The sequence below is a fragment of the Ochotona princeps genome, chromosome 16 (genome assembly GCF_030435755.1).
Source record: "Ochotona princeps isolate mOchPri1 chromosome 16, mOchPri1.hap1, whole genome shotgun sequence".
Lineage (NCBI taxonomy): Eukaryota > Metazoa > Chordata > Mammalia > Lagomorpha > Ochotonidae > Ochotona > Ochotona princeps.
This window is the reverse complement of record NC_080847.1, coordinates 30,867,522-30,885,131: the sequence shown is the minus strand read 5'-3', so window position 1 is coordinate 30,885,131 and position 17,610 is coordinate 30,867,522. Positions and strand designations below refer to the sequence as shown.

Below are 17,610 nucleotides of genomic sequence, written 5' to 3'. Positions count from 1 at the left end.
GGGAGAACCGGAAGAGCGCCAGCCACTGTGGCCACTTGGGGAGTGAATCATCGGAGAGAAGATCTTCCTCTCAGTCTCTCCTCTCTGTATAACCGCCTTTCCAATAAAAATAAATAAATCTTAAAAAGAAAAAAAAGTGCAGAACATTCATGCACTAAGAATCTTACTAAGCCAAGCAAAGACCTGGATGACTCTTATATACCGCTAAGTGAAAAGGCTATATGGTTAATGATTCAGAATATGGAAAATTCTGAAAAAGCAAATCATTTAGTTGTTCTAGGGCTGGTGTAATGGTACAGTGAGTAAAACTGCAGCCTGTGGTGCTGGCAGCCCACCCCAGCTCTGGTTCAATTCCTGGTTGCTCCACTTCCATTCAGCTCTCTGCTAACGTGCCTGGGATAACTTTACCATGGCCTATATGGAAGACGGCTCCTGCAACCATTTGCAAGACCAGGAAGCAACTCCCAGCTTTGTTCTGGGCCAGTTGTGGCCATTTGGAGGCAGAATCAGTGAATGGGTTTTCTGCTTCTTCCTCATTCTGTAACTGCTTTTCAAATAAACATAAATATGAGAAACAAAATGGTTCACATATTCAGAACTGGCAAAGTAGAATTTTTTTTATGATGGTGAAACTCTGTTATTGTGCTAGATATAGAAAACTATGTATTTGTAGAAAACCATCGAACCTTTAATATTTCGAGTGAACCTATCCTGCATTTTATAGACTAAGAAAATCATTTAGAAAATCTGAGCAGAGACTCTAAGATGGACTATGCTAGCCAATGGATTCTGGAGAGATTTCATCATGTCTGGAATGGTGAGATTGGCAGCAATTCAGAATTATCAAAACCACTTGAGTAGTGCCCTCAGAGTATGCCCCACATCGGGGACCCAGGGATGGGTGGGAGGCTGGGTGGGGCTTCTCCCTTGTCCCCCCTCTTCCCCCAGATACAAGAAGTAGACAAAAAAAAAAAAAAAAAAAAAAAAAAACCACCTGGAGGACAAAGGTGGAAGATAGGGAGAGGATATTCATATTTTTATAGAAGATAAATAAAAGGTGTGCATACCTGTGGTGCAAGTTAAGAAAAAATCACTTAGGAAGGAGGGCAAAAACCAGATGGAATGTAGTGTCCAAGCCTCTACACTACATACACACACACACACACAGGCAGGGATTTCACTGAAGGGAGTTGGGCAATGATCTCACTAAGTTTGGAAATAGTCTACACAATAGAGGGCCAAGACAAAGGGACACAACATTACACTCATCTGTAAAATTGCTCCCTAGGTGGTTATGAGCTAACCACCCTGATACCGATACATGTGTGGGTTCACCTGGATTTTTTTTTGTGTGTGTGTGTGAAAGTATTCTTGGTATAAATTGTGTGGAATTTTGAGCTGTGCTTGTTCTGTGCTAGTGACATGTGGTATCATCTTATGCTGGGCAGCACCTAGTGAGCTGCAGCTGCCGGGCAGCCACACCTAACATTGTGTTAGCAGAATATTCTGGATACAGCTAGTTATGGAATTACACAAGAGGCTCAAAGTAAAACAGGATGTGTCAAGAGAATTTCGCTTAACTGTAGGGTAATGAAAGGGTATGTTTAAGGTAGCTAGAATGACCTCAGGTGTTTAATGTTACGTTAGGTCAATGAGACACATTTTCAATTCAAGGTATTTCCAACATGTATTGGGTTACAGCCCCAACCTATGCTGGAAAAATCTGTACATTGAAATGAACAATGTGGTGGATGGCACATGGTGTCAAGTCTCCGACAGTGTTTCAGGCATTTGCAGTAGCAGCACTGGTGGAAACAACTTCTACATATTACATGCTATTCGTAACACACCAAGGTGTTAAATTCCACACTCACATAGCAGTATTGTTTTAGACACTACTATCAGAAACAATTCTCACACCTGAGCCTTCAAATGGGCGGGGGGGTGATCGGAGAGATAACCTACAAAACACTAATATCTTATGTAAACTATCCAGGTCATGAAAAGGAAAGTCAGACTTGTCACTGGCTAGTTCATGCCAAGCATGAGGACTGAATATGTAGTATCCTGGAGTTAGTTACAGCAGAGCTTGAAGTACGCGTGTAAAGAGGGTTCACATCGTTAGCTATCAGGAATACAAATAACTTCACACGAACTGATATGGCTCTAAGTGAGCAGGAGAAGTACAAAGTTGATGCAGATGAGAAAACCTGGAGCACTCCAACAATGCCAGGGTGATAAATTGGTGCAGCCACGTGGGGGAGGGGTGGCAGAGGAAATTTTAAAAAAAAACCAAATACCCCCTGATGGAGAGAGAAAACAGAAAGTTACTAATCCACATGCTACTGAAAAAGACGGCCTGGTGCCCATGCCCACTAGCATCTGAGGGCACTGGAATATTGAACTGAATTTTATGGTAAAGTCGTATCCTTGTAAGGAGTTATTTGCTATGTGCTTACTCTCTGCACAGGTGCTGTACAGCAGAGCAAGCAGACCAAGCCAAAGATCTTGACAGGCTTGCCACTCCAAATAATCTCATTTGCTATAATAAAGCTCCTGGATAGACGAATTGAAACAAAGACTGCACTGCACAGGTTTACAAACCTTTATTGGAAAGGCTACAAACTTCATACCATAACTGCATTTCTTAAGCTTAACATGGCTGCGGGGAAGTTAACCTTGAATACAAAACTACTCTGCTGTTGTATCTTGCCCAGGCTTGTTGTAAATTTTTTTGTACAGTGGAGGTAGAATGGATTGGGCAGTAATTTAAACCTCACGTCTTGAGTAGTGTCAGGCTGTAATAGATCTAGATAAACCGCATAGGGCATTTAGGCTCAGGGACGTCATTAACACAAAAATCCTAAATTTTAGTTTCCCATTTGCTCCTTTACAAATGCAAAGGACGCATTTGATGTTTTTTTTCCCCCCCAAATGTGTTCTAAAACTATTACTCTAAGGAGTAAGAACACAACATCCTTTTTATACTTTCCCCTGATTTTTTTTCATACCAGCCCATCTTTTCCGTAAAAGGTTATAGGAAATCAAAATAATAACTTCCCCAAATTTCAAGTTCGAATATTCAACTTAATGGAGACAGAGCAACTTTTAACTTAACATTTAATGAACAGAGCATTTTAACAGGTTCTATGCAGACATGGTTCTACTAATGATTTGCTGTTACCTTATTTTTAAAAAGGGGAGTAGGAGGGAAGATACAGAGGCCTGGGCTAGCCCTAATAATCAGGATCAAAACTCAGGAGTCACATTAACTTAAATGTCTTTGACTCTACAAGTGACTCTACAAGCATCAATTAAAGCCCATAAAGCCTGTTTCTATCAACCTGTCTTCACACTGTAAAATGAGCAGGTGCCTGAGGCACAGGCTTCAGGCCAATAGATTAAAGGTTAAGAACCAGAATGAAGGATGCATTCTCCAGTTTCATACATTTTACAGTTCAGAGTATGTTGTTCTTCCTAAAAATGTGAAACCAAGAATCATTTACACCAACCGCTCTTTATTATCAAGTTTCAGAAACCTTTCACAAAAAAAACGAAAAAAAAAAAAAAAAGAAAAAATAAAGAAAAAAGAAAAAAAAAAAAAAAAAAAGAAGAAAACCACTTTACAACCACAGCTAATTTAATTTTCTCCATTGTTCCCAGTCAGCTCCAAACCCATTGTGTGCAAAGCCCATTTTCCATGCATCTAAATGATAGATACAGGCTATGAAATTCTTTATTCTATTTGTAGCAGCTTATGTAGGTGCAGCCAAACACAAAGCTTCAGGACAAATTTTACAACTTTACAATGTGGGATTTGAATTTAAAATATGAAACATAAAATCTACACAAAACTGGTAAAAATCAAGCAGATACCAGGACTGAAACTTATAACCCATATGTGAAAGGGAGTCTTATTTCCTTTCAAGTGCTTTATTCTGCTACAGAACAGTCAAAATGAAGATGTAAAGCTTTGTGTTAGTTTAAATTATACACTCTCTGTAGATACTATACCAATTTTAAAAGTTACACATAGACCAGCAGATGTCCATCAGTTCATCTGGATTGATCCGACACGCCAGCTGGACAGCTGAGAACAAATCAGGCACACGGGGAGGACACTCCACCTGTGTCATCTGTCTGCAGTTTACTGATGGGCACACTGCACTCCAGGTCCGTGATGGCTGCTGCTTTCCTCATCAGAGCTATCATTGTAGGCCTCCCGCCTCTGACCACCTCCTGAGCCCCGTGTGCTATCAAACTCCTGAAGCTCCACTTCTTCGGTTTCTCCAATGATGTTAGGAACTTCTGGTCTAGATGGAAGAAGATCTTCTAGTTCCTTAATTTAAACAAACAGAAGGTTAATTGTAACATTCAGATTAATTCCTTTTGACTAAACCAAGGAGTATGCCACTGTGAGAGTTAAGAAAAATCAGCTTTGTACTTTTAAATCAGAACACAAACTGATAATTCACAGGCCAAATCTGCAGAAATCTTTTGTATAATCTATCTTTTGCTTAAAACAAAACAAAAAAAACAAACAAACATGGAACAAGCTGCTGATATTTAACCACCACAGAATTCCACAGCAAACAGCTTCCTGAATCCTGCAGAGGGGGATGGGGGATGTCCAGTCATCCTCTGAATGACTGGGCTCCAGGGAGTCCCAGGGCCACCACCACCAGTTGGCTAAACTCCTCCCAAAGTCCCTATTTGGCTCAGTAAACATTTACACCAGCAATTCTTACTGTTATAACCAGGGAGACCCAACAATTATGCAAATATTTAAAAAGTAACCTCCTGTGATCTTAGTGTCAACACAAAATTAAAAGCGACAAAGTGCCACAACTACTGCAAAACTTTAAGTCATCTGCTTAAATTTAAAGCACACTTACAGATAGCTTGTCTGGGTTGATCCAGTTGTTCTCAGGAAACTGCACATCAAATTTTATATAAAGATCACCCTTTTCAAAGGGATTGCGATATTGTGGCATTCCTTCACCTCGAACTACACGAACACATCCTATTATTTGAACATGAAACCACGATGAGCAAAAATGATATTAAAACAATTGATGGATAAACATTAGAGACATTTACAAATTAAAATACTTAGAAACCTGGATCAGAAAATTTGGATTTACCTGGCTCAATTACTTTGCCAGGAGGATACTTCACCACAATCTGACGGGCGTCAAGGTGCTTAAATGTAAACTGAAATCCACATAGAGCTTCAACAAGCCCTATTTTATATGTCATGTGCAAATCATTTCCGTCTCTCTGAAACACCTGCAGACGAAAGCACACAAGAAACACAACACCTTAGGGCCTGCCATGATGGCTCAATTAGCTAATCCTCCCCCTCCAGGCACCTGGATCCCATTCAAGCACTGGCTCATCTTCTGGCTGCTCCACTTCCCATCCGGCTCCCAGCCTGTGGCCTGGAAAAGCGGCAGATGGCCCAGAGCCTTGGGACCCTGCTCCCACATATGAGGCCTGGAGGAAGCTCCTGGCTCCAGGCTTCAGATTGGCTCAGCTCTGGCCACCTGGGGAGTAAACCAGCAAAGGAAGAATCTTGTGCCTCCCCCCTTTCCTTGTAAATCTGCCTTGCCAATAAAAATCTAAAAAAAAAAAAAAAAGCACACACAACTTGTTAAAAGTTGCACACCCATACTCCATTCTACTATGTTCACTGAATCAAGTCTTTAAAGCACAATTCCACTACTCAAAAGGTCAATGTCCCTGATTCCCTAATTTTTTATTAGGAAAGCTAGCCATTAAAGTAGTATGTTGGAAACTTCGATTAGGAAGAAAGGAACTGGGAAAACAGCTGCACACAAAAGCAGCAGGATTGAGGCTCCAAAACCACACTGGGTCTACCCTGCTGTTACAGTTCATTTTCTGCCTCTGGGCAAAAAGGTACAGAAAGCTCAGCTGGGTTTCAGCAGAACACACATGCCCTGGTAACACCCCCCAGGTAACAGGGGTACGGCACGGTTCAGGACCAACATAGGGACACCGAACTCCAGGGGCTTAGTTCTGTGCTTTACACATGCACAAACCCCCTTTTGCTCGCTTAAAACCCAGAATGTGTTTTTGATGAGTACAAATTAAACAGCAAATACTAAATGAAGTTAGCTCACTTAACACTACACTATAAAGATGCAGGGTTACTCAATATGAATGAAGAATATTTCTGAGCTTCCAGCATGTAAGGGGAAAAAACATCAATTTCACACATGCCCAACTGTAAATTTTGCTTAGGAGAATTTACAAATATGTACACAACTTTCAAAAGTCAAACCAACCATAACCTCAACAGTGATTCTCTGAAGGTGGTTCTGGACCAGCAGTGTAGGCAGAACTCGGAAACTTGCCAGGAATACTATTACTACGACCCACTCCCACACTCACTGCTGTAAACCATGGAGGTAGCTTCCAGAAAGCTCTAGATTCCCCACTGCTTAACCTGCTGTACTACAATGTGGTCCACAAACTTCAGTTTTTTTTAACTTACTCATTTTTTTTTTTTTGAAATATAGTTAAAGAGGGAGGGAGACAGAGTTCTTCCCCAATGGCCAGCAACTAAAATGTCAAAAAAAACGCCAACTGAGCAAATGACAAACATTTTAAATTATAAGACACTAAAGTTGAGTTTCAGAAACCTTTTTTTAAAAGATTTATTTATTTTTACTACAAAGTCAGATATACAGAGAGGAGGAGAGACAGAGAGGAAGATCTTCCGTCTGTTCAATGATTCACTCTCCAAGTGACCTCAATGGTCAGTGCTGTGCCGATCTGAAGCCGGGAACCTGAAACCTCCTCCAGGTCTCCCACGCGGGTGCAGGGTCCCAAAGCTTTGGGCCGTCCTCGACTGCTTTCCCAGGCCACAAGCAGGGAGTTGGATGGGAAGTGGAGCTGCCGGGATTAGAAGCGGTGCCCATATGGGATCCCGGGGCGTTCAAGGCAAGGACTTTAGCTGCTAGGCCATCGCGCTGGGCCAGAAACTATTTTTTTTTTTTTTTTAATTTTTAGAGCCATCAGGGTGTTATGTCGGGGCTTTTAATTGATAGGGATGGTGCTCTGCTGGCTCTACCTTCAGACCAGAGATGGTCTCCCCAACAAGCCATTGAATTTGGGCAACGAGACGCTGGACTCTATGCTTGGTATATGCTTGCAATGAAAGAATCTCAACTGATTTTGAACTGTGGTAATGCAGCAAGGTGGAGGAATCCACCATAGGGGGAGGGTTTGGGGGAATCCCAGTGCATATGGGACTGTGTCACATAATGCAATGTAATTAATTAAAAAAGAAAAAGAAAAAGAAAAAGAAAGGTATTCTATAAAGTTCTCTGAAAAACTTAAAAAAAAAAACAAACAAATAAAAGTCATCAGGGGGCCCGGCTGCATGGCCTACCGGCTAAAGTCCTTGCCTTGCACGTGCAGGGATCCCATATGGGCACCGGTTCTAATCCGGGTGGCTCCACTTCCCATCCAGCTCCCTGCTTGTGGTGTGGGAAAGCAGTCGAGGACGGCCCAATGCCTTGGGACCCTGCACCCACATGGGAGACCTGGAGGAGGTTCCAGGTTCCCGGCTTCGGATCGGCGCAGCACTGGCCATTGTGGCTCACTTGGGGAGTGAATCATCGGATGGAAGATCTTCCTCTCTGTGGCTCACTTGGGGAGTGAATCATCGGATGGAAGATCTTCCTCTCTGTCTCTCCTCTCTGTATTATCTTTGTAATTAAAAAAAAAAAAAAAAAAAAAAAAAAAAAAAAAAAAAAGCCATCAGGGAAACCCCTGCCATTTGTAGGCCTGGCAATATATATGGAAAAGCAAAATAAAATTTATGGCTTGTGGCGGGATGAACTATGACTAATACACCTCAAAAGGATAGAGCAGTGGAGCCAATCACTAACCTGTGAAGGAGACAACCCCAGAATCTTTACCTCAATACGGCTTTGCTGATCTCTACTGAATTTTTAAAGTCATTTTGAAAATCCATTTTATTTGTAAAAAACACACATTGAGTGGGAGCAAATTTTAGTGTAAAGTAAGAAGTTGACTATTCTGTGATGGAAAGAGTTTCAGAGGAACTCCTGAGCAAATGCAACCAGGTACAGAGCCAGAAATTATTAAAGGCTTTTGCAAATTCATAAATTTGGGTGAATACCCAACGAGTATTTCATAGCTAACTCCAGATATATTCTGGCGCACAATACGCCTTTGGCCATTCAATATACAGGGAAGAGACTCATCTAGTTAAGCCTCCAACTGCAAATCCCATACAGGCGTCAGCTCGACGCTCATGTCCTGACCGCCCTACTTCCTAACCAGTTCCTTGCTGATGATCTGGGAAAGCAGAGGAGGATGGCCCAAATCCTTGGGATCCTGCATCCGAATGAAAGATCCCGGAAGAAGCTTCCAGCTTCCAGCTCCAACCACTACAGCCACCTGGGGACTGAACCAGTGGATGGAGGAGCTTTTTGTGTTTCCTTCTCTTGGTAAATCTGCCTTCCAAATAAAAATAAGCCACGCCAAACCAAACAGGGAAGGAGTAGATGTTATGGTACAGCCAGTTTAGATGCTCCTTGGAACACCTGCATGCCCTTTAACAGAGTACAATTTAAATACAGGCACAATGGTATAACCAGAACAACATGTACTAGACAACCATACTGTTGGAGTTGTTCATTTTGCCCTAACCTAACTATAAATACATATAATACTAAAACCTTGTCTAAAGGCGTATCACAGTGGAAAACAAACTGCCTTAGATTATCTGGTCCAATGCCCTTCTCTCTCCCCTCCTTCTTAAAAAAAAAAAAAAAAAAGATTTATTTTTATTGGAAAGTCAGATATACAGAGAGGAGGAAGAGACAGAGAGGAAGATCCTCCATCTGATGATTCACCCTCACAGTGACCACAACAATCAGAGCTGCACTGATCCGAAGCCAGGAACCCGGAGCCTCCTCCAGGTGGCCCATGCAGGTACAGGGTCCCAAGGCCCTGGGCCCTGCACCTCCAAGCCACAAGCAGGGAGCTGGATGGGAACCGGTGCCCTTATGGGATCCGGGCGCGTGCAAGGCGAGGACTTTAGCCACTAGGCCACTGCGCAGGGCGTTCTCTCTCCCTTTTAAAGACTTCATTTACAGAGGGAGCTATTTCACCCACTGGTTCATTCCTAACATGGCTGCAATGCCCAGAGCTGAGCTGCTCCAAAACTAGCAGCCAGGAGAAGTTTCTGGATCTTTCACAATGCCCTTATTTTCATAAACAAGGACACTGAAATACAGTGTATAAACTTAAGGTTATAGTGCCTGTCACTGACCTGCTCTGTTGGTCTCACATGTACTCGTTTGTTGTATAAACGAAATGAGCCTGAACTCAGCCATGTTACACCGACAGTTTCATCCAACTTCAGCATGGCTCCAGAAGCCCAAACAGGTCAAACCTATTTCTCACAAGCAAGACACATTTTTGTAACAGAACAAAATGCAAATAAACAATAAAGGAAATTACCTCATGTTCTTTTTCCTGCAGTAAAAGAACAATGTCTCCTGGTTCCACTCCTGGAGCCTGGTCTGCCTCCCCAGTGAAGGTGATCCTCTGTCCATGCTTCATGCCTTTGTCCACATGGACTTCCAGAATCTTCACCTCCTTAATCACCTTCTTCCCTTCGCATTTTTTACAGCGGTCCTTTTCATTAATGACCTCTCCTGCAAAGAGGGAACAGTCAACAACACTGCACTCAAGACAGCTCCTGATAATGTCCTTAGTTCATTACATAAATGTTCTGATTTTTTAAAATGTATTTTTACTGGAAAGTCAGATTTACAGAGAGAAGGAGAGACAGAAAGATCTTCCATCCACTGGTTCACTCCCCAAGTGGCTGCAAAGGCTGGAGCTGAACCGTTCTGAAGCCAGGAGCCTCTTCCAGGTCTCCCACCACACAGGTGCAAGGGGCCGTCCTCCAGTGCTTTCCGAGGCCACAAGCAGGGAGCTGGATGGGGAGTGGGGCTGCCGGGATTAGAACCAGCACCCCCATGGCATCTCAGTGCATACACGGTGAGGACTTCAGCCACTAGGCCACCACGCCGGGCCACTGAATTTATTTCAACCTGCAGTTAAATTCCTGTGTAAAGTACCATTCTCAATACTTAAAACAGGATCCAACTACACATTATTGAGTGCTATGTATCTGAACACTGTTTTGGTTTCTGACTTGAACTCTGAATGATTAAGCAATGCTGAAGTGTCTACTTCTGCAGGCGATAGCTTAACACCCTGTGCCAGAAGGCTGGCCCTAAGGGAGACAGACCTTAGTTTTATTTTCAAATAAGTTTAGTATCAGACAGAAATAATCAAGATTAAAAGGCTAAATATAGGGGCCCGGCGGCGTGGCCTAGCAGCTAAAGTCCTCACCTTGAACGCGCCGGGATCCCATATGGGCGCCGGTTCTAATCCCGGCAGCTCCACTTCCCATCCAGCTCCCTGCTTGTGGCCTGGGAAAGCAGTTGAGGACGGCCCAATGCATTAGGATACTGCACCCGCGTGGGAGACCTGGAAGAGGTTCCAGGTTCCCGGCTTCGGATCAGCGCGCATCGGCCCGTTGCGGCTCACTTGGGGAGTGAATCATCGGACAGAAGATCTTCCTCTCTGTCTCTCCTCCTCTGTATGTATATCTGACTTTGTAATAAAAATAAATCTTTAAAAAAAAAAGGTTAAATATATACGTTTTCAAAAACTAATATCACGGAGGGAATATCACAGAGCTCCATTCTGCCTGCCAACAGTAGCCAGGGAGCGGGTACAAGGGAACCCCTGAGGGAACAGGGAGTTCAAAAAATCTAACTACTCAGTCCCTCACTGCTGCCTCCTGTGGCCACGTCAGTGCTGCAGCTTATTTCAGACTAACGCGGCTTCCGTCTAGGGTTCTTCCTTTACGGAGGCACACCGTTACCGACAACGTCCCCAAGTAATCGGCGACCGTTGACTTTTTGTTGGTCCTGGGTACTTTTCCACTACTTTTAAGACAACAGAGCTTTTCTACATACCTTTCTGCAGTATTTGGCCATGGAAACACATAAAACTATTTAAAAATTACATCACTTTGTAGTGGCCGATACGGGCTGTTTGATGAACAATGGTTTCTGTAATTGCAAAGTTATGTTCTACAAAGCACCAGTTCCTCAAAACAGCACTGGGGCATAGGGGAAGATTTCACTAAACCTTGTTTTTTGATAACAGCAGTTAATTAGCATATTCACCAGAATATGCAGCTTCTTAAACTGTCGCATGACTTAGAAGAGCAATTTGGAAAGGGATTCTCCAGGGCCACGCTATCCAATGCGCCAGACACCATTCTGATTCTTGGCAGGGCATCGGAACACACCCCATTTGGAGTGCGTGGGCTTGAGCCTAAGCTCTGACTGTACTGTGGCTTCCTAATGCAGGCCCAGGGAGTCAGTGAGGCATGGCTCAAGCAACTGCATCTCCCCACATTCATGGGAAACCTGACCTGAATGCTTCTGGTTCCAGCACAAACCAGTCTTGGCTACTGTGGGCATTTAGGGAACGAGCTACTAGATGACAACTCTCCCTCTAAACATATGTTGAAACAGGAAAATTCAGGTCCTCCATCAGCCCAGACACACTTTAAGGACTTAATAACCAAAAGTGTCTAGATGCTACTACAATAGGCACTGAAAACACAAAACATTTTTACACTACATTAAAAACAGTAACAACAACAAAAAGCACCCTCTAGTAGATAGCCCAGCTCCAACAAAGGTTTCCTACAGGCTAAAGAGGAAAGATACTTGTTTTACTGGAACACAGCCATTCTCATTTGTTTACATATTGCCACTGCCTATAAGCACTAAGGGGCAGAGGTTAAACAGCTGTGACAGAACCATTTGGCTCACAAAGCCTAAAATATTTACTTTAGTGGGAAGAGCTTTAATTCCAATATCCATCCTCAAAAAGGTAACCAAACCTTCCAGTGAAATCCTATACTTAACCAGGATAACTAAACAAGCTGCTATATCTCATTCATCAAATTTTAACCTTTTCAAATAGCGAGACAAAAATCATCTTGCCCATATTTTCCGAATTAAAGACTTCAACTTCGTCAATGCTTATTAATTTCTTTTACAACTTTTTTGCAATATGAATATAAATATACCTTCAAAGAGAAGATTTCGGTATTCCCGACCCAATCCAACATGAAGCAAGTACTGGCATGCGTACCTTCTCCATTACAGTCGGAGCATACAGACTGCATCTGCTGTACCATTCCTGGAGCCAGCTGTCTGATCATGATGCGCACACCTCGACCTCGACAAGCAGCACACTTCTGAACTGCTCCAGACTTCCCACCTTGGCTAGAGAAAACAAAACCATGTCAGGTTCTTCTCAGTACACTGCTCTAGTCAGCCATAACAAGCTGTGTTTTTCACTTTCATTTTCAATCCCAATGACTAATATTTAAGTTAATTTCCACAGAAAACAAAATACTCTGCTGGGTAAAAAGTCTGAATTCACATTTTTTTTTAAACCTGGTGCCACTGCGAGAACAGACTGTACTGTACAAAGTGGAATGCACACACACTCACCCACTGCACGCACTGCAGAGTACATTCTTGCTAAGCTGTAGTTTGGTTGTCTTGCCATTATACAGATCTTCTAAAGACACTCTGTGGAGGAAACAATCAGATTCAATCCAGTCTTGCCATTTGCTTAAACATAAAGAATAGTTGATAAAATAAATTCCACTAAAACTCAGAATTAAAAAACACCACAGAGTAAGTCAATTCAGCCAACTGAGGCTTTCTTTCGCAGCTCAGGTTAGCAGGACACCAAGGCTGTGGACAGTAAGCATGGCGCTCCAAGCCAGGACCTATAGCAGCAGGCCAACAGCTACCGGCCACAATTTTGGACAAAGTTGATGACTGCAAAAACTCAAGCCTCAATCTTCATTTGGCCTCAAGCCTGAGCCCTTTACCTAAGTAACTCCTAACAACTTTCTTCCTGAAACACGTACAATTATCACCCCCATTTTATATGCTAGAACTGAGGCAGTTTACCTGCAGGAATCCCATAAGTCTCTGGCTCTAGGATCAAAGCTCTCAGGCTACAAAGTTGCATTACCGCTCAAGGGAGGAAGCTAATATCTGTACACTGTGACAGAGAGGAGGAAAGAACAGGGTTTCCAAAGAGAATCTACATGCAAGTCTTAATCTACCAAAATATAAGCCAAATTAATGTTGCTAAAAATTGTTCCAAAATTTAAAAGGATCTATTTAAGTCAAATGGCAAATTTATTTTCTAAAATCATCAATCAGTATACATTAAATTATGTGCAGCTTTTTGTTAGCCAGTCATACCTCAAAAAAGTGACACAAAACAAACAAAAAAAGCCAAAACACTGTTGCACCTGAGTGAGAACCCTGGATGAGGCTCCCTGCTTCGTTCTGGCCTAGACCTGGCCTCGTTAGCCATTTGGGGAGTAGAGCAGCAGGTGGAAGTGCTTTCTCTCCTTCTCCCTTTCCAACTCTGCCCTTTAAGTACATTTTTAAAAATCCTAAAAACAGGGCCCAGCACGGTAGCCTAGCAGCTAAAGTCCTGGCAGCCCTGTATGTGCTGGGATCCCATATGGGTGCTTAAATGTGTCCCTGCAGCCCGGCTTCCCATCCAGCTCCCTGCCTGTGACCTGGGAAAGCAGTCAAGGACAGCTCAAAGCTTTGGGACCCTGCATCCGCATGGGAGACCTGGAAGAGGCTCCTGGCTTCAGATCAGCTCAGCTCCAGCCATTGTGGCCACTTGGGAAGTGAACCAGCAGAGGGAAGATCTTCCTCTCTGTCTCTCCTCCTCTGTCTCTGACTTTGCAATAAAAATAAACAAATCTTTTTTTAAAAAAAATTGAAAACAACAAAAAAATCCAAATTTTATTAGGGCCCAGCACAATGGTTCAATTGGCTAATCCTCCCTTGCAATGACTGGGATCCCATAGGGGCACCAGGTTGTGTCCCAGTTGCTCCACTTCCTAGCCAGTTCCCTGTTTATGGCCTGGGAAAGCAAAGGACGGCCCAACTCCTTGGGACCATGTACCCACAGGGAGACCTGAAATAAGTTCCAGGCTCCCAGCTTCAGATCAGCTCAGCTCCAGCCGTTTGGGGAGTGAACCAGAGGAAGAAGATCTTTCTTTCCTTCTCTCTGTAAATCTGCCTTCCCAATAAAATAGATCTTAAAAAGAAACAAAATTTTATTAAGAACACATAACTGGCAAAACCTAACTTATGTTAACTCATTCATCTATTTTAGAATCCTAGGAATTAAAGAAACTAAAAGACAGTTCATATATTTTTGCAAAACACCTATACTATTTTTGTTATTGCAACTTTGAAAATTATCATCTTAAATTAAATCATATATTACAAACAGTACAAAAACACTATTTATAACTATCATAGCCTTAGACAAAGGAAATAGGTAGGTCCTGTTCATACACATATACAATCACATTCAGGACACAGACCCTATATTCTGAAGAAAAATCTGCATCTCAACAAACAGGCCAAGAAAATCCAGGTGCAGTTAACGGCCTGGCAAAGCTGGCACTTCATCAGTGAGGGATAAACCGGCACAATCCCTCCACAGGCAACATAGGAGTTCTTGGCCTCAAAGCACTGACGGTGGCCCGTGAATCCCTGCCAAAGACAAAGCTGTGCATCAAGTTACCCAGAACAGTGTTTTTTAGAGGAAGATACCAGGATATCCTAATCAGTGAGTCATTTAAGTAAATCATGGAACAGAATGTCATTCAAAATGTAACACTTGAAAATGTTAAAAGGAAGCAGCATTTCATACGTAGGATGAAAAAAACCCAAAAGTGATTATGAAGAACCACGATGTATGAGCATACTCTTGACTTCTGGACTGGTGCAACAGAGAAACTAAGGGTAAGTTTTAAAAATCCAAAAACATTTTAAGTTGGAGTTAGTTTATTATTTACTAATAAAACAATTACTGACACATAAAAAAGCTAACGAGGTAAGAGACCCCCAAATTCTGCAAAGCAAAATAGCTATTTTCATTTTGTAGAAGGCTCAGGATTTGTAGTCCAAGACCAAGGTCAGACACCATTCACACCCTGGAAGGTCAATGGCAGGCTGGAAGCCAGCTAACTCCATAGGTACAAATTTAGGCAAGCTGGCACAGAGGAACGAGTAACGACTGACTGTACCATGGCAACAAACCCGGCAATCACTTCCTGTGTTAATGTAGGCAGTGACCTGGATTTCAATATTCCAAAGAAAACCGTCTGCACACTCCGAGTCTTAGAGCATCTAGAAACACGTGGCCACATCAGGTAACAACCCTCTTCCCATCCAGGAAAATACCAAGCATCCTTTGAAGAGGTGCATCAGAATGCAAACACCTGGGTTATTAAAACCTGTTTAGTCACCCAATGAAGACAGGAAAGCCACTCACTTCAGGGGATGCATCATGTCCTCCCCTCTCCTCCTGCCATTCCGACTTCTGCTCTGGTTGCCCATGAAGCCGAACAAGCCCCCACCGAAAATGTGAGAGAAGATATCATCCATGCCGCCGCCGCCGCCACTCCCTTCTCGAAGCCCTTGCTCTCCGTATCTGTCATACAGTTCTCGCTTCTCAGGGTTTGAGAGTACCTCATAGGCAAAGCTGATTTCTTTAAACTATGGGCAACAGGGAAAAAAGAAAATAAAAGGGTTTATTTCTTAGAAATCTACAATCCTTGTAACCCCGATAAAAGCTACATGCTACCTTTGGTTTGATTCTGGGGCCATTCATCACCTAACCCTGCTCAGAATGTTACCACATTTATTATAATACTAAAATACTTCATTCACTTTGCATAAATGGATTCCACCCTGTCCCACCATGCCCAGTTCATTTTTTTCAAGAACAACTACGTTTAAAACAAAAACCCAAGGGCCAGAAATAAAGTAAAAATCTTCCAATCACTTACTTTGTCTCCAGCATTTGGATTCTTATCAGGGTGGTATTCCTTGGCTAACTTCCTGTATGCCTTTAAGAGAGATTTTTTTTGAAAAGGGTTACAAACGCGAGTTTAAATATCTGTCATAACTAACTTATCTGCTTTTGTGAAAAGCAATGTTCTGAAGTCATAACCCTGCAAAAACATCCTCTGTTTGTGCACTGCTCATCTCACAAAGTAACCAGGAGCTGTACTTGAAAATAGGTTCCACTGAAGTGAAATACCAAGATATCAAACTAAAAAAAAAAAAAAAAAAACTGAAATAGTAGCCGATATTTTTACTGTCAAATGTCTCTGATGGCCAGGCACCAGGCTGCGATAAATTCAAGACAAACAAGCGGTAAGCTCTAGAGGGTGCAAAATACTGCTAACATCGACACTCAAAAATCCCTGCCCTTGAAGGCTGCAGCCTCGAAGGAGCAGGAGCTTCCTCGGCACCACAGGAGAGTTGAACTTGCACGCATTCGCAACGGGGGGGGGGGAGAGGGTCGGGACTTGAGTTCTCAGGTCCTCCATTCCTCCATTCACACAGACTCATGAATTATATAACAGGCTAGCATTTCCGGTCAGGCAACAGGAAGTCCATTTTACCCCCTACCGCATCCGTCCCAGCGGCTCCCGAGCAGCCTCCTTTCAGGTTACTAACACGGACACCGCGAGCCTGGGAGGATGCTGCGGGGAGGCCTCGTGAGACGGCGCGGCTGCTCTTCCACCCCGAGACGGAAACGGGGGTCGCGGCCTGGCGCGCGGCCGTCGTGAGGCCGTCCAGCCTGCCCTCCGGGGCTGGGCTTGGAGCCCACGGCCGATCCCACAAAGTGGGGACGGAGCGTTGAGATCACCTGCCCCCAGCAGAACAAAGCATCCCAGCACCGAGCCGCGCTAGGGCGGCGAGCGATGGAGAGGAAGCGCGGGAGGAGCTCCGGGGCCCCCAGCCGGACCCCGCGCCGCCGCAACCCTCGCTCCAGCCGGTTTTATTATTTTTTTTCCGGGGCGGTGAGCCGGGCGCGCGGAGGGCCGGGCACGGAGGGGGCACCGGGGGAACGGCTCCGCGGCGTGTGTGCGCAGCGCTCGGCCGTACCTGCCTCCGCCGCGGGCGGCCCAAGGTCAGCCGGGGCCGCAGCGTCCGCCGGCGCCGACCCCGACCCCGGCCCCGACCCCCGCCCAGCCCGCGCCGGCTCGCGGGGCCGCCCTACAGCGCGGCCTGGGCCGCCCCACCGCGCCAGGCCCCGCGCCCCACGCCGCCCCGCCGCCGCCGCCGCACCTTCTTGAGTTCATTCTCGCTGGCGCCCGGCGGAACGCCCAGGATGTCGTACAGCTTCGTGTCGGCCACGTTCGCCATGGTGACCGGCCGGGCAGCGCGCAGCTCAGCGAGGGGGGCGACGCGGACAGAGACGAGCCGGGCCCGCGAGCGGCGGCGGCGCAGGCCGAGGAGACGGCGAGGGGGAAGCGGAGGCGGGGCTGAACCTTGACCCGGCGCACGGCGCGGCGCGACGTCACCGCTCGGGGCCGGCCGGAGCCGTTGGGGCCTGCATGGCGGGGCGCAGGGTCCGTGCTGGGCCGGGCTGGGC

General features: G+C 44.6%; 1 protein-coding gene across 1 annotated transcript; it reads right to left on the bottom strand.

Moving 5' to 3' along the window:
- Nucleotides 1–3,103: 3,103 nt before the first annotated feature.
- DNAJA2 (DnaJ heat shock protein family (Hsp40) member A2) lies at nt 3,104–17,511 on the bottom strand. Its single transcript, XM_058674352.1, has 9 exons — nt 17,304–17,511; nt 16,013–16,072; nt 15,496–15,719; nt 12,618–12,698; nt 12,253–12,386; nt 9,523–9,719; nt 5,145–5,289; nt 4,896–5,023; nt 3,104–4,339 (listed from the first exon to the last, which is right to left on the bottom strand). The coding sequence occupies exons 1-9, from the start codon at nt 17,379–17,381 to the stop codon at nt 4,148–4,150; spliced, it is 1,239 nt and encodes a 412-aa protein (XP_058530335.1). The 5' UTR covers nt 17,382–17,511; the 3' UTR covers nt 3,104–4,147.
- Nucleotides 17,512–17,610: the final 99 nt, after the last annotated feature.

Coding starts and splice junctions, on each gene's coding strand:
- DNAJA2 (XM_058674352.1), bottom strand. CDS start 17,381: ATGGCGAACGTGGCCGACACGAAGCTGTACGACATCCTGGGCGTTCCG. Junction 12,387..12,617: donor CTCTGCAGTGCGTGCAGTGG/GTGAGTGTGTGT, acceptor TGTTTTCTCTAG/CCAAGGTGGGAAGTCTGGAG. Junction 5,024..5,144: donor TGGCAAAGTAATTGAGCCAG/GTAAATCCAAAT, acceptor TTCAAATAATAG/GATGTGTTCGTGTAGTTCGA.